Source organism: Dipodomys merriami, unplaced genomic scaffold, assembly GCF_024711535.1.
Source record: "Dipodomys merriami isolate MVZ:Mamm:240054 unplaced genomic scaffold, mDipMer1.0.p SCAF_6, whole genome shotgun sequence".
Classification (NCBI taxonomy): Eukaryota; Metazoa; Chordata; class Mammalia; order Rodentia; family Heteromyidae; genus Dipodomys; species Dipodomys merriami.
The window spans coordinates 2,031,111-2,053,315 of NW_027206179.1; the positions used below are offsets into that span (position 1 = coordinate 2,031,111).

A 22,205-nucleotide genomic window follows, 5' to 3' on the forward strand; every position below is an offset into this window, starting at 1 on the left:
TTGGTGGGATCTGGTGTACCTTCAAGCAGAAAGGAAGATGGCTGGCTGTCTGACCAATGGTGACCAGGTATGTGGAACATGTATCCTGGGGTGAAATCTTGGATTTCCTTCTGCTTGGAATTGACTCTGGAACTTTTTTTTTCTTTTTCTCCTGAGATGGAGTCTCAGTAACTTTTTCCAGGTTAGTCTCAAGGGTTCAAGAGATCTTCATGTCTCAGCCTCCTGAGTATCTGGGATTCCAAGTGTGGAATCTGGCTCCTAGCTTCCAGAGTTTCTTAAAGCAAACAGAGGCTCATCCAATGACTGTATTCCTCATTGGGTTTTCCCAGGACATAGATTACCTTAAAATCTCCCAGTGAGGGCTGGGTATGTGTCCTGGTGGTAGAGTGCTTACCTAGCATGCATGAAGCCCTGGGTTTGATTCCTCAGTACCACATAAACAGAAAAAGCTGGAAGTGGTGCTGTGGCTCAAGTGCCTTGAGCCACAGCAGCTTGGGGACAGTGCCCAGGCCTTGAGTTCAAGCCCCAGGACTGCAAAAAATAATCTCCCAGTGATTTGTATTCACTTGTTAAATCTTCCCTTATGTGCCATATGGTTGGGTTCTTCCTTTGTTGAGTGCTCTGAAAGATGGTAAGGGAGATGAGAGTCCTGTGGTTGTAATATTTACTCATTTCTCAGTGTTAATCAGGCATCTGTAGTGTGATGGAGGAAAATGAGTCAAACACTGAGTCTGGCTGTGTTGAGACAAGATCACATGTAGGAAAGGCTGAGACTTCAGGACTGGAGGAGCTAGACACTGAGTGGGTATGGATAGACAGGAGCACTGAGCACTGCTGAACTCTGGGGTAGACCAGGAGGCCTTAGAGACCTGTGCAGACATGTGCATCATGTCCTCCTCCTCCAGCAAACACTGGTGATGTTACTTGGCGCAAATCAGTGTGTGTGTGATGGTTTAAGACCTGGTTGACCTTTAGGATGTGGCTGTGGACTTCACCCAGGATGAGTGGATGCTGCTGGACTCAGCTCAGAGAAGCCTGTATAGGGAGGTAATGCTGGAGAACTACAGGCATCTAGCCACAATGGGTAAGGCAGCCAGCATTCCTTGTGGCCTTGTAGGAAACAGATTAGGCTCCATTCTTACTGTGCTATAATCTCAGCAGCTTCCCCTACAAATGCAGTGAGAAACAGCAGAGGTAGAACTCTGCCTTTGGAGGCTTCATCTCCAGTGGTGGCTCTCCAAATGTTGTTCAGGACTGTGTTTGAAATGTGCGTTCTGACAGACTCAGTCAGAAATCCTATTCTTGGGCCCCTGTCATTGGTGCTAAACCAGCTTGCCAGATGAATCTCCTGCTAGTATGTGCAGGGTGCTGGGTACCATTCCTAGCTCCCAAAAGGAAAGGAAAAGTTTAAAAAAACCCCATGTTTTGTCTTACCCCTGCTCCCTGCTTTTACGTTGTAAATGTGAACTTAAATATGGACATTAGGGGTCAGAGACAATTGACCTTTAGAGGGTACAGGCAGAGGGGATATATTTGCATTTTGGGGCTTTTTGGGAATAATTTCACTGGAAATGCTAGTTCCTGTCTTGGAAAGGTTCATTACCTCTGCCATGAACCTCTTTAATGGAGGTGTCTTTGCTCATACACAGGATGTCAGCTCCTCAAACCCAACCTGATCTCTTGATTGGAACAAGATGAGTCAAAGCCAGTGGAGGGAGGACTTCTCCCATGTGAGTGTTCATGTATGACCCTGGTAAGAAGCTCAGTGTTCCATGAGTGGAATGAGGAAACTATGTGTGTGTGTGTGTGTGTTTGTGTGTGTGTGTGTGTGTGTGTGTGTGTGTGTGTATGTGTGTGTGCTGGTCCTGGGGCTTGAACTCAGGGCCTGGGTGCTGTCCCTGAGCTTTTGTGCTCAAGGCTATACTTTACCACTTGAGCCACAGCTCCACATCTAGCTTTTTGGTGGTTCCGGCGTGGGCTGGCTTTGACCTTTGATCCTCAGATCTCAGCCTCCTAGTAGATAGGATTACAGGCATAAATCACTAGAGCCCGACAATCATTGCCTTTTTTGACACAGTAAGTGATCAAATCTTTTTAAAAACTTTAATTTGAAAATAATTATACATTATCCTTGTCTTTTTCACCTCATTTCCTTTGCCATTTCTTTTTTTTTTTTTTTTTTTTTGGGTCCGGTCGTGGGGCCTGAACTCTGGGCCTGGGCGCTGTCCCTCAGCTCTTCAGCTCAAGGCTAGCACTCTACCACTGGAGCCACAGAGCCACTTCCGGCTTTTTTGTTTTTGTTTATGTGGTGCTGAGGAATCGAACCCAGGGCCTCAGGCATGCAAGGCAAGCACTCTACCACTGAGCCACCTTCCCAGCCCTCCTTTGCCATTTCTGTCTCTAAATCCTTAAATTTCCTTATCTTTTTGATTACAGAATGGGAAGTGGGACTGAAACCAAAGGCTCAGCACTTCTGCAGGATTCTTTGAGGGGAAACCTCCAGTGAGATCCACACAGTAAGATTAAGAAAAGGGATATTTTCTTATTTTTCACATTCTGAGAAGATTAATTCTGTGATAGTAAATAAGGAGAGCCAGACAGATCTGAGGGAAGGTGCATGAACTTGAGAGGGAGCAATGGCCCCAGAGGGAAACTAGGGGTATGGTGATGTTGGAGATGCCTCAAATGTAGCTTGAAACCTGTTCTTCCGAAGTTTTCACAACTACACATTCCCAGATCTAGAGAGTGTGAAAAAGGTCTTCATCAAATTAGAGAAATGGTACAGGGAAAGAGAAAATAACAGAGACGGTCATTCTGAGCAAATTATAGGACACAAACAGCCTATGTTGGGGGGGAGGTTCCAGTGGAAGGTGGGGCAAAGATGGATGAGGGTGAGGAGGGTTAACATTGTTTGTCTACATGTATGAAAACAGAACAGTGAAACCTGTTGCCATTGTTTTAAGAAGAGGGAATTGGTAAGAGAGTGGTGGGTGGAGGTAGATTGGGATGCATAATATATGCTGGTGGAAACCCCTTGTGCAACCAGTTTATGCCAGGAAAAGATCTGTATAATCTGTTGATGATTAGGGTGCACAGCAGAATATTCTGGTGGAAGGATCACTTCATTTCACTTTAAGGAAGTCTACAAACCTCATGTTGTGACTCATGCCTGTAGTCCCAGCTGCTTGGGAAGATAGCTGAGGCTGGCAGACTGCTTGAGCTGAAGAATCTGAGGCCAGCTTGGGCAACACAGTGAGACCCATCTCTAAAATACAATAAAGAAACAACAGGAACTGTATGTATAAAATAGCAAAAAAAATTGGAGAGAATTATTACATTTATCTTCAGATGCAAGGAATCTATTAATGGGTTTTGAAAAAAAAATCTTTTTTTTTGGGGGGGGGAGGGGGTCCGGTCGTGGGGCCTGAACTCTGGGTCTGGGCGCTGTCCCTCAGCTCTTCAGCTCAAGGCGAGCACTCTACCACTTGAGCCACAGTGCCACTTCCGGCTTTTTTCTTTTTGCTTATGTGGTGCTGAGGAATGGAACCCAGGGCCTCAGGCATGCAAGGCAAGTGCTCTACCACTGAGCCACCTTCCCAGCCCGAAAAAAAAAAATCTTTTAAAAAATGAATTTTGCTGGTCCTGGGGCCTGTTTTGAGCCTCTCTGTGCTCAAGGCTAGCAGTCTATCAGTTGAGCCACAGCACCACTTCTGGCTTTTTCTGCGTAGTTGATTGGAGCTGAGTCTTAGGGACTTTGTTGCCTGGGCTGGCTTTGAACCGTGATCCTCAGATCTCAGTTTCCCGAGTACAGGTGTGAGCCACCAGCGCCTGGCTTGAAATAATACAAATATGTGAATAATTATGTAACATACGTGTATATAATAATATATAATTATAGTATGTCATGATCTATATGCATTTTTGAGGAACTCTTTCTTCTCCCAGACTATCAGCAGTGGAGGGGACTTCCTAGAGACGGTTTGATCTTTCAGTGTGCACACAGGCCCCAGGTCGCCCCCGGGAGCACAGAGTCCAGGGGACATTTCCTCTGACACCCCCCCCCCCCCCGTCCCCCCCCCCCTCCCGCCGCGCAGAGCCCCGGCAGCCACCACGCATGCGCCGACTGCGGGCAAGCCTTCCCCAGGTCCTGTCAGCTGACTCAGCATCGGAAAACGCACGCGGGTGAGAAACCCTTCACGTGTCCCGAGTGCGGACCGTGTCCGCGTGCCTGCGTCAGCACGCCGGGACCCACGCTGGAGAGAGACCCGAGGGAGGCCGGGAGGGCGGCCGCGCATGCGCGGAGCTGCTGCAGCCGCCGCCGCTGGGAGGCGGCCGCCCCGGAAGTGCTTCCGGAAAGCCTCCCTCCTGCCTCCAGGATCACTTCCTTCCACATCCACAGCGGGGAGAAGCTGTACGCGTGCGGGGAGTGCGGGAAAGCCTTGGTCAGGTCCTCCCGTCTCAGCGAGCACCTGAGGACGCACACCGGAGAGAAGCCTTTCCGGTGCGCCATCTCCCATGAGCCAGGTGCCAGTGGCGCACCCCTGAATCCTAGCTCCCCAGGAGGCTGAGATCTGAGTCTGTGACACTGTTATCCCCATTTAACCACAAAAAGCCAGAAGTGGAGCTGTGGCTCAGTTGGTAGAGTACTAACCTTGAGCACAAAAACTCAGAGACAGTGTCCAAGGCTCTGTGTTCAAGACCTAGGACTGGCAAAACAACAAAACAATACTCAGGTGGCTGAGATTGAGGTTCATAGTTTGAGGCCTACCCTCTTCACAATCAGTAAAAAGTGGAGTACAGTGTTGCACACCTATTATCCTAAGCAGGCCTGTGATCCTCTTGTATAAATGCAAGACCATATTAAAAAAGAAATGCAAAAGGGGCTGAGAACATGGCTGAAGTGATAGAGCTCCTGTCTGATAAACCCAAGGCCCAGAGTTCACCAAATGAAAAGTGTGTGTAGGGTACTGGGCTGTTCCTATGCATTCAGGAGCTTTAGTTCACCCCAATAACACTTGTCAAATTCCTTAGGAAAATACTAGAAGTATTTGCCACAAAAGACATTAGACCCCAATACTTTTTAGGTCATTTGAGATGTTGAAATTATTGAAGATTCAAAATCTTTGGGATTAGATTCATTTATGAAGACTGCTTTCTTAAACTTCAGTGTAGTTGGTCACTAATGCTTGCTTGCATTATACTATAAATGTTAGTATAGGTAATAACATCCAATCTGTAAGGCAAGAGGTAGCTATTAACTAGATTTGACTCAATTTGATCTTTTATACAAATCCACCGAATTGTACAATACTCAAAATGTGTTTGTACTATGATTCTACTAACATGGTTTATACAGTGTTAACCAGGGCAGGGTAGTGCTGGAAGGGCACAAGGTCACTTTTCAAACAATTTCATAAAATGGTTCAACTTAATCAGAAGAATGTGTTTAAGTGTAATTGAGCCAGATGCTAGTGGCTCACACCTGTAATTCTAGCTACTCAGGAGGCTGAGATGTGAGGATCCCAGTTCAGAGTCAGCCCAGGTGAGAAATTCTGTGAGACTGTTCTCTCCAATTGACCGCCCAAAAGCCAGAAGCAGAGCTGTGGCTCAAGTGGTAGAGTACCAGCTTTGAGCAGACAAAGCTAAGGGACAGCGCTTAGGCCCTCAGTTCAAGTCCCAGTACACACACACACACACACACACACACACACACACACACACACACACACACAGCTAGATTTTGGGGCATCATTTGAAAATGATTGAGGATTCAGAAAAGACCCTGCCTGTGCACTCCGACTGTCCTTCCATACTCACCTGTGGGACACGGACACCCCAAACCTGCCACCGGGAATGAAGTGGGGCACGGGATTCAGGCCTCATCCTGCCATCTGTGTCTTCTGTTGGCCGGACCTAGTTGGGCTCTCCTGGGCCAAACTCCGCAAGACTTCGAGGGAGCCAGAAAGGCAGGTAGCAGCAGCTGCAGCCCAGGAGGGCAGAGGGGTGGTGGGTACTCATGGGGTGGTTGGTACACATTTCAGATTCTGAGTTGCGTGGGGCGGGGCCTCTTTGTGACGTCTTTGAGGGTGTGGCACAGAGGGCCTGTCCCTTGAGCCCAGGGCAGGGCTGGATGGATACTTTCATGAGGTGAGGGGGCTTAAGAGGTTTGGAGTGCTTTTTCTTTTAAGCTTGAAAGGGAAAATAGTGGGACAGTAAGTGTGTAACTTGGTCAAAGTCTCACTGCAGGCATCTGTGAGCGCTCGAACCCACGTCTGAGTCCATACTCCTTTCCCCTCCCCGCCCCCCAGAATAAAGTTCCCCAGATGTCTAGAGGAATCTACAGAAGCAAGGAGGGAAAAGCGAAAGCCTCACTTTTTGTCCATTATAGAATCCCTTGGGCACTGTCCCTTATGGCCTTGAACTTGCCAGGCAGGCGCTCTACTAGTTGATCCATGCATCCAGTTCCACTTTTTTTGCTTCAGTTTTCAAATAGGATTTTTTTTTTTTGGCCTCTGACTGCGTACCCCTTCCAGCATGCACCTCTGGGGTCCAGTCTGTCCATTGTTCATGGGTTAGGTCTAATAGGAACGATGACTAAGAGCCCATGACTGCGCAAGGCAGGTGAGGGGTGCAGAACCTTTATGGGAAGGGGGCCTTGGCCCTGATTGCCTAGGCAGGCTCCTCTTCTGTTCTCATAATTTGTTTCTTTTTTTTTTTTTTTTTTTTGGTCGGTCATGGGGCTTGAACTCTGGGCCTGGGCGCTGTCCCTCAGCTCTTCAGCTCAAGGCGAGCGCTCTACCACTTGAGCTACAGCGCCACTTCCGGTTTTCTGGTGGTTTATTGGAGATAGGAGTCTCGCGGTCTTTCCTGCCCGGGCTGGCTTTGAACCGAGATCCTCAGATCTCAGCCTCCTGAGTAGCTAGGATTACAGGCGTGAGCCACCAGCGCCCGGCCATAATTTGTTTCTGACTTATCATTGAGGAAGTGCTGGACAAAGTGAGAAAAATCAGCTATGAATATTAGAACAAGGAAAAAAACCAGAAAGTGTTGAAGTTGAAAATAATGAACTGACAGCTATTAGTTTCCGTTTCCAGGTAAAGGACTTAGTTATGAATAACATTCCTATAGCAGCCATCAAAGTCTGAAGGACTGAATGGATAGTGTATCTTACAGATGGGTTGGGTTTAGAGTTGTAGGAGTGTTCTAAGGACAGCGCTCTGTGCAGTGAGAATGCCAATTGAGAATCTTAATCTATTATCTCACATAAGCCCCGCCCCTGGATTCCAGCCCCCCCCATGACGTTCAACCAATCTCCGCCCCTTCCTCAAGGGGAACATTGAAAATCCACGTCTCTAGAGCCATACCTCGCCTCAGCCTCACTCCAGAGGCCGAACAAGAAGCTCCACATTCACCTGGTCCTGCCACGGCGTGACCCGTACGTGTGGTTCTTCTATGCGCCATCTCAACTTCGGCCCAAAGTACCGTTTCGGACTGTTGGTCCAAGCCAGACTTCCATCTGCCCCGCCATTGCCCCGCCCAGCCAAGGGCCACGCCCCCTAGAAACCACGCCCACGCGAGGGCGGTACAAAACGGGGAAGCCGCGGCGCGTGAACGCGCCTGCGCGACGCAACCGCTGCCGAGGTCGCCGCGTCCCCTCACGCCCCCCGCCGGGTTGTGGGGTAAACTTGTGCCCTCAGTTAACAATCGACCCGGCGCGCCCCGGCATCCAGGGCTGGGGCTGCCGGAAACCGAGAGCCCGGGCTGGGGCGGTTCCCGGGCCTCGCGCAGCCGCGGTGTCGCCTGACTGCGTCCAGCCGCCGCGGTGACTCGCACGCCGGCGGGAAGAATTTCCCCAGTCCCCACACGGGTCCTCTGCTCTGTGCCTACAGCCACCGCGGCCCTCCCGGGCCTTCGGGGGACAGGGCCAGACCCGCCTGTCCCCACCACGTTTCAGGTGAGCTGTGTCCTCCTCCCCTCCCCTGCCCTCCCTCCTCTTCCTTCCCCTTCCCCTCTTCTCCCCTTCCTCCCGCGGCTGGGGCGGGGGTGGGGGTGGGGCGGTGCAGAAGTAGCAGCTGTTTGAAGTGAAGCCTGAGAAGCTTAGGATATGAATAAATCAGCACTTTTCTGGATTAGAAACAACATATTTGTGCTTGTAGCCACTGCTTGGTCCATTTGAAACCTTTTTGTTACCATGACCAATTATGATGGGCCATGTGTTAATTTACTTACACAGTGTTGCTCAGCTGCTTCTGTGTGGCCAGTAAGGAGCAGACCCTTATTTTTCTAGCGCTAGGAGGAGACAAGTTTGCTGCTTCTGTAAGACCAGTGAGGGGAGTTGTCGGTCATAACACACATCTGGAGTTCTGAATGTGGAAATTGAGAGCAGGTCTGTATTCTCATGTCAGCATCTACATTACCTGTGACATATCAATAGCTTACTTCTTTTCCTGAAGGTACAGAGAGGAATAAAGAATGACTGCTGAATTAAAGAGAATTATGATAAAGGTGAGTGGAAGGCAATAATTTTCCTAAAGATTTCTCCCTCTGTCCAGTTTGTGAATTGCACGTTTTAGCAATCTGTGCTTTGGATCACACAGCAAATATTTTAGGCTTTGTAGGTCTTAAGAGTTTTGTTGCAAGGAAACTGTCATTCTAGTAGTAAAGCACCCATAACGAGTATATAAACAAATATTTTATTGTGTGTGGGGGGTTATGAGGAGGGTAGAAAGAAAATGAGATCTGCTGGCTGAGTCAGAGTGGAGATATGGCAGGCCCTGGCCTTTTTGAATTGCTTCTCAGTTACCCTTGCTGGTGGCCTTCTCTATCCTCTTGCCCACATGGAAGATTGTGACTTGCTGAGCAGAATGTGTGGGGTCTTGTAGGACTCAGTGACCTTTGAGGATGTGGCTGTGGAGTTTACCCAGGAGGAGTGGGTTCTGCTAGATCTTGCTCAGAGGAAACTCTATCAAGCTGTGATGCTGGAAACCTTCTGGAACCTGGCTGCCCTAGGTAAGAATGGCAGCTTTCTTCTATGTAGTGGTTTACAATTTTACCTTACTACCAATCCAGATCTTGAATTTGGGCTGAGGTGTGAGAGTGTTCCAAAATATCTAAGACAAAGGGCTGGGAAGGTGGCTCAGTGGTAGAGCGCTTGCCTTGCATGCATGAGGCCCTGGGTTCGATTCCTCAATACCACATAAGCAAAAAGAAAAAAGCTGGAAGTGGCACTGTGGCTCAAGTGGTAGAGCACTAGCCTTGAGCTGAAGAGCTGAGGGACAGCGCCCAGGCCCAGAGTTCAGGCCCCACGATTGGACTCCTTCCCCCCCAAAATACCTGAGACAACCAACTTAAAGGAGGAAAGATTTGTTTTGGCTCCCAGTTCCAGTGCTTTCAGCCTGTGGTGGCTTGGTTCCCTTGGTTTTGGACCAGTGGTAAGGCAGAAGATCCTGCTGGATAGCATAGTGCAGATCTCATGGAAAGCTAGGACCAGAGAGAGAAAGGGACCAGGGATAGGATGTTGATGTTGCCTTGGAGGCCATGCCCACTGACTGCCCTCCTCCCTTATAGGCTGTTCCTCCTAAACTGTATTAGGACTCCATCAATAGATTGGTGAGGTCAGAGTATCTTGATTAGTCACTTCCCTAAAGCCCCAATCCTGAACATCAATGCACTGGGTGAGAACGAAGCCTTCCACACATTGGTCTTCCTGGCAGACAACAGCATATCTAAATCATAATGGGAATGTTCTGGTCATTGAGCCCACACAGATTGGTTCTATCTGTATAGAGGCTTCGTGATAATGAACATTTATGCCTTGAACTTGTTCTTTTTTTTTGGTCTGGTCATGGGGCCTGAACTTTGGGCCTGGGCGCTGTCCCTCAGCTCTTCAGCTCAAGGGTAGCGCTCTACCACTTGAGCCACAGCTCCACTTCCAGCTTTTTTTTTCTGCTTATGTGGTGCTGAGGAATCGAACCCAGGGCCTCATGCAAGGCAAGCGCTTTACCACTGAGCCACCTTCCCAGCCCGAACTTTGTTCTTTTTAGTGTTGAGAACCTCCAGGGATATATTAAGTGTGGGTATTCAGGGAATACTGTGGGGCACAGAAAGGTAGTTTGAGGGTTTTGCTGCTGTGAGTGCCCTCTCCCCAAGACCACCAGGAACATACCTCCAGTTAAATAAGTTGGGTGTATCTCACAGTGCAGCATGGAAAGGCATCCCATCCCCTGTAGGGACTTGGAGCATAAAAACATGGTATTAGCCTGAGCAAAAGCAGCTCAGGAACAGTGCCCAGGCCCTGAGTTCAAGCCCCAAGACTGGCAAAAAAAAAAAAAGAAAAAGAAAAGAAAATCTTTCGTTTGTGGATAATGCCTCAGAGATTTTCTCCCATTCTGTAAGTTGTCTCTTTACTCTGTTACTTCCTTTTAAATGTGATGTAACTCTACTTGTCAGTTCTTTTTTAATTTTCTTCCAGAGCTAGAGTTTGAACTCAGGGCCTCATGTTTGCTAGGCAGGCACTCTACCACTTGAGTCATACTTAATGTCCTTTTTACCTTAGTCATTTTTTGGATGAGGTCCTATGCTTTTGCCTGGGTTAGCCTTGGGTCATTCTCCTACCTGTGCCTACTGTGTAGCTGGGATTACAGGCATGTGTCATCACACCCAATTTACTTATTGTGGTGTGGCTGGCCTTGATCTATATTGCTAACAATCTCAGCCTTTCAGGTAACTGAGATTACAGGCATGAATGGAACCACCACACCTGGTCTGTTTCTCAATTCTTGCTCTATTTCTCCTAAAGTCCTCTTTAGGAAATCATTGCCTGTGCCAGTATAGTGAACCATTTCTTTTGTGATTTCCATTAGTAGAAGTTTGTGTGAGGTCTTACAGTAAGATCTTTCATCATTTTGAATTGATTTTTACACAGGATGAGAAAAGAGGTCAGTTTTCAATGGCTATCTAGTTTTCCCAGTATTTATTTATTTGTTTATTTTGTCTGTTATGGAGTTTGAATTCAGGGCCTGGATACTGGCTCTGAATTTTTTTTGCTTAGAGTCACAGCTCTACTTTCTGGAATTTTTGTTTTGGTTTTTGGGTCCACTTCTGGCTTTTTGCTGGTCAATTGGAGATAAGAGTCTGTCAGACTTTATTGCCTAGGCTGGCTTTGAACCAAAATCTTCAGATCTCAGCCTCCTGAGTAGCTGGGATTACAGGCGAGAGCCACCAGTGCCTGGCTTCTTCTTCTTTTTTGAATTACCATAAAATTTTAATATAAGGAGGTGTCATTGTGATATATATAGTACACAGTGCTCTTGGAACTTCTACACTCCCTCACCATGACCTCACTCCTCCTTTCCTTCCTATTGATGTCCTGGTTCTGGGATGTCCTGGAATGGCACCAAGGTTCAGTTCATTGTTCCATTCCTCCATTCTTCCTTCCCTCTCTCCATCCCTTCATCCCTCCTTCTCTTTTCCTTCCTACCTTTAGTTGTTCCTTCCTTCCCTTCTTTCTCTTCTCTTTTCTCCTTCTCTCCTCTCCCCCATTTTGTTTCAGTTAAACTTATACTTGCTCATTTTAGAGATTTAGAGGATCAGTGTTTCTTTTTCATTTTAAAATTGTTATTATAAAGATATTGTACAGAGAGGCTACCATTTCCTAAGTCAGGTAGTGAGTACATTTCTTTTTGGACAGTGTCACCCCTTCCTTCATTCTCTCCCAGAGAAGGGCAGTATTTCAACCTGGTGACTTAGTGGAAATGTTTGTGGTTCCTCATTGTTTCTCTCATTTGCTGTTGTACAGGGTACTCTCTATGGACTCCCTGTCTGATCTCTCAATGGGAGCAGGAGGAGGACCTGCAGTCCATGAAAAGGGGACTTATCCAGGACACCTGTCCTCTGGAGGACCATGAAGGCAAGAATTCTGGGGAGAAACTGTCCTGGTTGGGGGAAAACAAATCAAATGGAAACAAAACTATAAAATTTGGCTTTATCTGAGGAGGGCTGGTATTCCATAGACATGTCAGATTGCAGTTTAACTTTTTGTCAGTTTTCTTGTACTTCCCCTGTTCTTTGCAAAGACCTCCACATTTCTCTTTCTAAGTCAGTGTTTGGAATGTGCACTTAGTTCAGTACCTTCCTGTTCTGCTCTATGAGTCGTGTCCTGCTTTTGTTGGTGTGTCAGGTCTCTCCTAAACAAATTCCTTCTCACCGTTGTGCCTGTGCCTGTTCCTAACAGCCTGGTCCTTTGCTCATTGGCATCTTCCCTTTTTTCAGGTTTTGAGACTCAACTTAAAACTGATGAATTAGTTCTTCAAGCTACTGAGGTAGAGAAGCTATCCAAAGAACAGGAAATAGTAGGACTGAAAAGGAAGGATTCCTGGTCCTCTGCTTCACAGGAAAACTGGGGATCCCAAGATAGTGATTGTCAGAACAAAAGCCAGGAGACACTTCTGAGGTTAGTGCCTTTATATAAAAGAAAGTAGTGCCTCAGGAAAAAAGGATCCAATAGCTTCAGATTAAGTTGGGTACTAGTGGCTGTACTCCTAGCCACTTAGGAGTTTGAGATCTGAGGACTGCAGTTGGTAGATCTCACAGAGCCTCACCAAAAAGCTGGAAGTAGAGCTGTGCCTCAAGTGGTAGAATGCCAACCCTTGAACAATAAAGTTAAGGTACAGCACTCAGGCTCTGAGTTCAAGCCCCAAGACTGGCGCACATACACAAAAAAAGTCTTCAGTATTAGAAATAGCTGTGTATAAAAGTTTCAGACAAAAATGTATTAATTTAGTATTTTGTGTAGATCTTTATTTTTCTGCAAAGAAGACAGATATTGAATGTTTGACACATACTTCTGTTGGAAACAATTACCAAGAAATACCTCCTGATTCAGAAACATGGTGATAGTAATTGGCTGGGATGGAGCCTTCTGTGATATCTGGTACCTTCTAAAGTGACAGGGTTGAAAACATATGCACTAAAAATGCATTATTATTAATAATAATCTGTCTTTAATTTTTAGAAGTCATGTGTTGGAGAGTGTCTATGAATGTAATGAAGAAAATCAGCACACACCAAGTGCAAATGTCAGTGTGCTGGACAGGATGGCTGAGGTGTCATCATACAGGTGTCACCAGTGTGGCAGGGCCTTCACGTTCCATTCGTCCCTCAAGAATCACCTCAGGTCCCATGCTGGGAGCAAGCCTTATCAGTGCAAGGAGTGTGGCAAAGGCTTCCACTTCCTTGCTTGTTTTAAGAAACATCTGAAAACTCCCACTGAGGAGAAGCCTTATGAGTGTCAAGAATGTTCCAGAACCTTCAGCTGTTCCTCACTTTTTAGGGCCCATATGAAGATTCACAGTGACAAAGGCAACTATGAATGTGAGGAATGTGGGCATGCTTTCAGTAGCTTTTCGTACCTCACAGAACATAAAAGGATCCACAATGGAGAGAAGCCTTATGAATGTAAGGAGTGTGGGAAAGCCTTCAGTTGCTCCTCATCGCTCTCCAAACACAAAAGAATCCATAGTGGGGATAAGCCCTATGAATGTAAGGAGTGTGGGAAAGCCTTCAGTTCCTCCTCCCACCTCATCATTCACATCAGAATCCACACTGGGGAGAAGCCTTATGAATGCAAGGAGTGTGGGAAGGCCTTCAGCGAGTCCTCAAAGCTCACTGTCCATGCGCGAGTCCACACTGGAGAGAAGCCGTATAAATGTAAGGAATGTGGGAAAGCCTACAATTGTCCCTCCTCCTTAAGTATCCATATGAGAAAACACACTGGGGAAAAGCCGTATGAATGTTTTGAATGTGGAAAAGCCTTTTACCTTCCCACGTCTCTGAACACACATGTGAAAAATCAGAGTAGAGAGAAGCCATCTGAGTGTAAGGATTGTGGGAAGGCTTTCAGTTGTCCCTCATCCTATAAGGCGCATGTGCGGGACCACATGGGGAAGGTACAGTATGAATGTAAGGAATGTGGGAAGGCCTTTAGTCGTTCCTCATCCCTCACTGAACACTTAAGAACTCACAGCGGAGAGAAGCCTTATGAATGTACAGAGTGTGGGAAAACCTTTATTAGTTCGTCCCATCTAACAGTCCACAGACGAACTCACACGGGAGAAAAGCCATACGAATGTCAGAAATGTGGAAAAGCCTTCATTTACTTCTCAGCCCTTAGCATCCACATGAGAACACACACTGGAGAAAAGCCATATGAATGCAAGGAGTGTGGGAAGACATTTCGACACTCTTCTTATCTCACCGTCCATGCAAGGATGCACACTGGGGAAAAACCCTTTGAATGTCTGGAGTGTGGGAGGGCCTTCAGCTGTCCCTCATCATTCCGACGGCATGTGAGAAGCCACACTGGAGAGAAGCCATATGAATGTAAGGAATGTGGGAAAGCCTTTATTTGCCCAGCCTATTTTCGAAGACATTTGAAAATTCATACTCGAGAAAACACATAAATGTAAAGAATATGGCATGTGAGCAAGGCTTTTTCTAATCTTGGGGTAACTTCAGAAGTCTCATACTGTGAAGACACCTCATAAATAGGACAAAGTAGGAGATTCCTGTGCCTCCTTTTGAAGACCTGAGGATATGTGAGAGAAACTGGTAAATAGCTCCAGACTGTCACCATTTGTTTATACTAGGTCTGTACCTCACCATTAAAGAGGAACTGCTGGCTCACTGTTTTTCTTTCTAATGAGAGAGACAAATCTTTTCAACTATAGGCGCATTTAATAGGTGCATTTATTTTGGCTCAAATATAAATTCTTTTCATTACAGAAGTCTTCTGGACTCTGGTGTTGTACGTGCTCATAAACATAAGCATGGATATACACATATAGACACACACACACACGCACACACACACACACACACACACACACCTTTTTTTTTTGAGGGGAACAAAATATGCCCAGGTTGGCCTCCAACTGCTGGACTCAAGTGAACCTCCTGCCTGTAGACTCTGAAGTAAGTAGGATTACATACATGGCCACTGTGTTTGGCTGAGATGCATTTTCATATGTAAACTGGAGAGCCTTTTTTTTTTTCTTTTTTTGTGGGTCATGGGGCTTGAACTCAGGGCCTAGGTTCTGTCCCTGAGCTCTTTTGCTCAAGGCTAGCACTCTACCACTTTGAGCCATAGCACCACTTCTGTTTTGCTTCTGGTGGTTAATTGGGTTAATTGGTGATGTCTCATGGACTTCCCTGCCTGGGCTGGCTTTGAACCATGATCCTCGGATCTCAGTCTCCTGAATAGCTAGGATTACAGGTGCGAGCCACCAGTGCCTGGCAACCTTTTTGTTTCCTAGTTGGTTTCTAAGGCTGGAGATATATAAGCTCAGTAGGAGAGTGCTTGCCTGGTGTGGTTAAGGCCCTTGGTTCAGTCTTCAGTACTGAAGGTAACTTGGCTTCTAAGTCTAATTTTTCTCCTAGGTATATGGCCAATATGTTATGGACACTTAGTTTTAATTGCTAAATTTTTGAAAGTCTTTTGGGCAGGTATTGGAAATAGGGTACCCAATATTTTCCTTTCCTTCCCTCTTGTTTACTAAAGAGAAGCTACTGTTTTTGAAAAGAGCAGTTTTTACTATCAAAAGCTTTTCATGTGTAATAAGTAGTTTTGCCAAGAAGTAGTAAGTCCTATAGAGATCTTGCGGGAGGATGGTCTCATTTGATGTCATGTTTTACTCTTTGTTCTTCATGCCAGAGCTCTCAATATTTTTTGAGTTTAAATTTAAACAACATGTCAACAATGCTAACTTTGGTATGGCTAGGGACTACATTTCCTAGGTTAATGTCTTTCTCCAGTTCTCAGTTAAAATTGGCTAGGTTTGTGCAGTGTTTGGAAGGCTTGAAGGAAGAACCCCATTCTCTGTGTGGTAGGTAGACTCATGGTCCTGGTAGACAGACACATGGGGTCTGGTGGGCACCAGTGTTGAGCTCATTTTCCTGAAGCTGTGTGTGTGTGTGTGTGTGTGTGTGTGTGTGTGTGTGTGTGTGTGTGTGTGTGTGTGTGTGTGTGTGTGTGTGTGTGTGTGTGTGTGTGTGTGTGTGTGTGTGTGTGTGTGTGTGTGTGTGTGTGTGTGTGTGTGTTGGTATTGGAGATTAAAAGTCTCATGGATTGCCCTGCCCAGGCTGGTTTTGCACCTCAATCCTGAGATCTCAGCTTCCTGAGAATAGCAAGCATCACAGACATGAGCCACTAGCACCTGGTTCTTTACAATATTGTGTCTTTCAACAACATGCTACAGTGTCCGTCTTCCTAGGTCATCTTAATTTTAGAGGTCTTAAATATCATTGCTTATTTCTGACCACAGTATATTTTGCTTTGTAATTTTTTTCTATTCTTACATAAATTATAATATTGTCTTTGTACATTAACCTTATAGGTAGTGACATTAATTCATTTAGTTTATGATTTGGTGTTTTCTTTATATTCATGACATACCAATAGAGGAATATCTTACCTAATTTCCAAGTTTTATCCTTTACTTTTCTCACCTGTTTTTTTTTTTTTTTAAATGTAGAAGTCACTAAGGTACATCTTTACTTTGTTCCTTAGGAAATATGTTCAGTATCACAATTAATTATAATTCCCCACCTGTTTTTGATAGATGACCTTTATGAAGGGAATTCTGTTTTACTCCTGGATTTTTTTTGTTTGTTTTTGTTTTGTCTGTTGTGGGCTTGAACTCTGGGCCTCGGCACTGTCCCTCAGCTCTTCAGCTTAAGGCAAGCGCCACTGCCGGTATTCTGTGGTTTATTGGAGATGAGTCTGGACATTCCTACCCTGGCTGGCTTTGAACTTCAATCCTCAGATATCAGCCTCCTGAATAGCTAGGATTACAGGCGTGAGCCACCTGTGCCCAGCTTTATTTTTGCTTTTTAACATGGGATATTGAGTTTTCTCCAATGCTTTTTTTGTATGTATCAAAGTCTTGAAAAAGTCCTGGTTTCTTCATGTGTTGGTAAACTTCATATTATTTAATTTTCAGATGATAATTTCTTTCTTGAAGTAGACCACATGGGACATGGTATATTGGCCTTTCCATTTTCCTGGATTTAGAAATTTTTGCCAGTCCTGGGGCTTGAACTCAGGGCACTGTCCCTGAATTTCTTTTGCTCAAGGCTAGTACTCTACCACTTGAGCCACAGTGCCACTTCCAGCTTTTTCTGCTTATGTGGTACTGAAGAATTGAATCCAGGGCCTCATGCATGCAGGGCAAGCACTCTACCCCTGAGCCACCTTCCCAGCCCAAGAAATGTATTTATGTTTTGAAGTGCTGGGGTTCTAAACTAGGGGCCTTGCAGATGCTCTGACTATGAGCCACATCTCCCACACCCCAGCTCTCGATGAGTTCAGAAATTCACCTCTGTATCATATTAATGAGCTATTTATCTTGTGATTTCCTCTATCATGATGTATATGTATTGTTTTAACATCACACAAGGAATTAAACTTCTGAAGAAAGGAGTCAGGTGGTTTAGACACTATGACTTTATGAATGAAAAAAGATATCTGAAGAGAGGAATCATGAAATGGCTGATAAATACCCAGAAAAAGAAAGGCAACAGTAAAGAGTAGGAAAAGTCCACATCTCTAACCCTGGCTTCCCAGTGGGTAGAGGAAACAAGTTATAAACATGAGGTAAACCAAATGGGTCTGGTGACTAGAATTTCCCATAAGCCTTAGTCCCAGTGTGGAGGTTTTGTGTGACAGTGACTATTCCTGCATGGCAGGCTAACTATGGAGAAAGATGGTAGCTACTCAAGAGAGCTATAGTGAGCATCTTTTTATTTTTATTTCTTTTTGTTGAGTTCTAATTATAATGAGTAATTACAAGTCAGAAAGTCTGTAGACACCATGGGCAGCTGAAAAGTTTAAACCACTGAGAAACATGTCTAAGCATTGGTAATACTTCACGTGAAAGAGGACAGGTAATTAAAGCTTCCAACCAAGAACGTGGCCTCAGCTGTGCAAATTCCAACACAACACAAGAAATATGAAAAAACACCCAAGGCAACACAATACTTCCAAAAGAACCATTCCAAAATAACATGATAGAATCATCGAAAAGTTTGAATTCCCCCAAAATTCAAATGGGTTATAAGAATGGTCAGCAAAGAGGCCAGGAATAAATTCCTGAATGAAATCTCGGAAAAGACAAAATGAATAAATGAGTGAAATAAAACTGCAAAATATGAAAAAAGAATTAAAAAATATAGACATCTAGAAGTTGTGAAAATGAAAAGCTCAGCTGAAAGCCTCACCAATATAAAGGAATAGTTGAAGATAGATTTTTTTTTTAGAGGGAAGACAAGGTAGAACACTCAGATTGACATGAAACATTGAAGATGTCTTTGGATAACATTTAGCAGACCAAAACTATGGACCACGGACATAGAAGATGTGCTAGCTATAAAAGTATAGAAAATATTTGGTAAAATACTAGAAAATTAAATCTTAAGAGATGGCCATATTAACTCAGAAGGCTTTAAATACTCTATTCAGAGAAGTCCACAGAAGTACCTCCCTGTGTCATATTGTAGTTATATATTAAGTACACAGAATCTTGTGCCATAGTTAAAACATTACAGAATAAGAGCAGGCTATTGAAAGCTATAAGAGAAAAGCTCCAATCTGCCAGAGTAATAGATTTCTCCACAGAAATTCTAAACACAAAGAGGGCAGGGGATAATGTATGTTAAACCTGAAAGAAAAAAAATGCCAACTTAGATTATTAAGCAAAGCTATCTTTTATAATTGAAGAAAATTTAAGAACTGCCACAATAAAAGTGAAATAGTGTACACCCATGAGCCAGCTCTGCAGAAGTCACTTAATAGAATCCTGTGCCCAGGATAAATGCAGCTATAAAAAATGGGAAAGGAGATTTTATTAGACAAGGAGTAGGAAAGAAGCCTCACAAAAAATAAAAAAAATGGCAGCAATTATTACATACTTTTTAATAAGTGAATGTTAGTGGCCTAAAATTTTCAACCAGAAGGCAGATTGGAAGGTTGGATTAAGTAACAAAACCCCAACATTTGTTGCCTACAAGAAACTCACTTCACTTGCAAGGTCTAAAGCATACTGGAAGTGATATAATTATTCTTTCCCAATGCTTCCCGAGTAAGAAAGTACCACCTTGCTCAGCTTTAAAACGTCTTTGGCACTGGGGTTTGAACTCAGGGCATTGTGTTTAGTAGATATGTGCTCTAGAGCTGAGCCCCTCCATATTAGATGTGGGGCTTGAACTCAGGGCCTGGGAGCTGTCCCTGAGCTTCTGCTCAAAGCTAGTGCTCTACCACTTGAGCCACAGTGCCACTTCTGGTTTTCTAGTGGTTGGTTGCAGATAAGTGTCTCATGGATTTTCCTTCCTGGGGCTGGCTTTGAACTGCAGTCCTCAGATCACAGCCTTCTGAGTAGCTGGGATTATAAATGTGAACCACCAACACCTAGCTCCTTTATTATTAATTTTTTGACACTAATTTTTGAGATAGCATCTTGCTTTTCACCTGGGCCACACTTTCAGTTCTGCTTTTTGGTGATTATATAGTCTGTGGAGTAGCTAGTTTATATAGTTTCTCTTTTTAAGTTTAAAAAAATTTTTCTTTTGGTAGTTCTGAAGCTCTTATTTAGCTTTTTGTTTTTTGGCTCAGGTCTGGTGTTCTATCACTTGAGCCACAGTTACAGTTCTGGCTTTTTGCTACTTAATGTAAGATAAGAAACTCAAAGACTTGTCTGCTCATGCTAGCTTTGAACGATGATCTTCAGATCTCAGCCTCCTGAGTAGCTACAATTACAGATGTGAGCCACTAATATTTGGCTTGACTTTTTTTTTTTTTGGTTGGTCATGGGGCTTGAACCTTGGGCCTGGGCGCTGTCCCTCAGCTCTTCAGCTCAAGGCGAGTGCTCTATTGCTTGAGCTACAGCGCCACTTCCAGTTTTCTGAGTCATTTATTGAAGATAAGAGTCTCACAGAGGTCCTGCCTGGGCTGGCTTTGAACTGTGATCCTCAGATCTCAGCCTCCTGAGTAGCTAGGATTACAGGCATGAGCCACCCACACCCGGCTCTGGCTTGACTACTTTTAACCTTATAGTTCATTTTACACTTTTAAAAGCCATTCTCTTCTCTATGATTAGTGGTGGTCAGAAAATGTGGACACTTGGGACTGGGAAGGTGGCTCAGTGGTAAAGTGCTTGCCTTTCATGCATGTGGCCCTGGGGTCGATTTCTCAGCACCACATAAGCAGAAAAAGCTGGAAGTGGAGCTGAGGCTCAAGTGGTAGAGTGCTCACCTTGAGCTGAAGAGCTGAGGGACAGTGCTCAGGCCCAGAGTTCAGGCCCCACGACCAACCAAAAAAAAAAAAAAAAAAACCCAAAAACAAACAGTAAAAGAAAATGTGGACACTTTCTCCAAGAGGCAATCCAAGAATAGAGTATCTTTCTCTGTCATTCCTGCCCTTGAGAAACCCCACTGCTCAGGGAATGAACACATTCTTGACCAATTTGTTTAATTAGCTTCTGAGAGCATAGAACCCTCACCCCTCAGGGCACAATCAACAGCTTGTTAACTTCAAGTCACCAAGGCCCTCAAGTGCCAGGCTTAAGACTCTCATGCCTTCGCCCAGGTGAAAGCAGCTGGGTCTTGGATACCAGGACTGACTCTTTCTCTCTGCTCCTTTGGGGCACAGATCTGTCTTCATCACTCATCCTCTATGAGAGAACAAGAGCCAAGAGTTGGCCATGTGTGGTCCACATTGCCAAGCCTGCATAGCCCAGTAAGTGTGCAGGGAAACAGGGAACAGAGATGGTTAGCTTGAGTGGAAAGATGACTGTTGTAAAGCACAGGGCCGGGGAAGGCCTGGGATGTTTATAGTTTATGAATTGCTCGTGAGGATAACAGCTGGAAAAGTAGAATGCTGGACTAGTTATTTAACCTTCTCTTTGTATAGTGTGCTTTTACTTGGGGTGTATGTTTTGAGTGAATACCCTTCCTTTCTCTTCTCCCTTCCTCCCCTCCCTCCCTCCCTCCTTCCCTTTCCTCCCTCCCTCCCTCTTTACTTCCTCTTTTCCTTCCTTCCCCCTCCTTCCTTCCATCCTTCCTTCTCTCTTTCCTCTTTTCCTTCCTTCCTTCCTTCCTTCCTCCCTTCCTTCCTTCCTTCCTCCCTCCCTCCCTCCCTCCCTCCCTCCCTCCCTTCCTTCCTTCCTTCCTCCTTCCCTCCCTCCATTCCTTCCTTCCTCTCGTCTTTCCTCCCTCTTTTCCTTCCCTCCTTCATCTCTCCCTTCCTTCCTTCCTCCCTCCCTCCCTTCCTTCCATCCTTCCTCCCTCTTTTCCTTCCCTCCTTCATCTCTCCCTTCCTTTCTTCCTTCCTTCCTTCCCTCTTTCTTTCCTTCCTCCCTTCCCTCCCTCCCTCCCTCCCTTCCTTCCTTCTGTCTTTCCTCCCTCTTTTCCTTCCCTCCTTCATCTCTCCCTTTCTTTCTTCCTTTTACCTCCCTCACTTTCTCCCTCCCTTCCTTTTCTCTTCCTCTTTCCATCCTTGCCCACTTCTTTCCTTCCTTTCTCTGTTTCTCCCACTCCATTCTTTCTTTCCTTTGGGACGTAAACCTACATCCTGTCCATCCTGCTGTAGTTTATTCATATATTTTCGCTGCTCTCAAATTTTCTTATTGTTTAGACATGGTCATCTGACTCTCTTCTGAGACTGAGTTCTGCCCTAGACCAGGAAGACTCAGACCTTTCCTTACATTCATGTGTGATAGAGCAAATGTGGGTGATTTTATCCTTAAGGTTTAGGGCTGGGAATGAGGTTTAGTGGTAGAGTGCCTAACATGCATGAAGCCCTGGGTTTGATTCCTCAGTACCACACAAACAGAAAAAGCCAGAAGTGGTGCTATGGCTCAAGTGATAGAGTGCTAACCTTGAGCCAAAAAGAAGCTCAGGGACAGTGCCCAGGCCCTGAGTTCAAGCCCTAGGACGGGCAAAAAACCCAAAATATTCTTAAGGTCTCAAGACTTGCTTAACTTGTGTTGGTGATTCTAAAATAGGCATGAAGGAATAGAGGACACCCCACACCATGCCCCCAGACCAATGGATATGGATTGCTTAGCATCAGGACCTCTTCCCTATAATTAACAGCAGAATGCAGGTTTCCTAAGTTTTATCATATTGTGTTGTGTGTCTGATCTTTCACCTCAAGA

General features: G+C 45.2%; 1 protein-coding gene across 3 annotated transcripts; it reads left to right on the forward strand.

The window, feature by feature from the left end:
* The first annotated feature begins 7,638 nt into the window (after window positions 1-7,638).
* On the forward strand, window positions 7,639-14,682 carry Znf699 (zinc finger protein 699). 3 transcript variants are annotated; one of them, XM_070002337.1, is made up of 6 exons: window positions 7,639-7,954; window positions 8,454-8,505; window positions 8,883-9,009; window positions 11,798-11,908; window positions 12,271-12,451; window positions 13,013-14,682. In XM_070002337.1, the coding sequence occupies exons 2-6, from the start codon at window positions 8,473-8,475 to the stop codon at window positions 14,457-14,459; spliced, it is 1,899 nt and encodes a 632-aa protein (XP_069858438.1). In that variant the 5' UTR covers window positions 7,639-7,954; window positions 8,454-8,472; the 3' UTR covers window positions 14,460-14,682. The 3 variants fall into 3 exon arrangements, with proteins under 3 accessions (XP_069858438.1, XP_069858439.1, XP_069858440.1); XM_070002338.1 differs by having other exon boundaries at window positions 8,460-8,505; XM_070002339.1 differs by lacking the exons at window positions 7,639-7,954; window positions 8,883-9,009 and having other exon boundaries at window positions 8,461-8,505.
* Window positions 14,683-22,205: the final 7,523 nt, after the last annotated feature.

What these genes read in the sequence shown, in the direction of transcription:
- Znf699 (XM_070002337.1), top strand. Translation starts at nt 8,473, where the DNA reads ATGACTGCTGAATTAAAGAGAATTATGATAAAG. An exon ending in TAAAGAGAATTATGATAAAG is followed by an intron (nt 8,506 to 8,882) that starts GTGAGTGGAAGG and finishes GGGGTCTTGTAG; the next exon opens with GACTCAGTGACCTTTGAGGA. An exon ending in AGCCAGGAGACACTTCTGAG is followed by an intron (nt 12,452 to 13,012) that starts GTTAGTGCCTTT and finishes TTTAATTTTTAG; the next exon opens with AAGTCATGTGTTGGAGAGTG.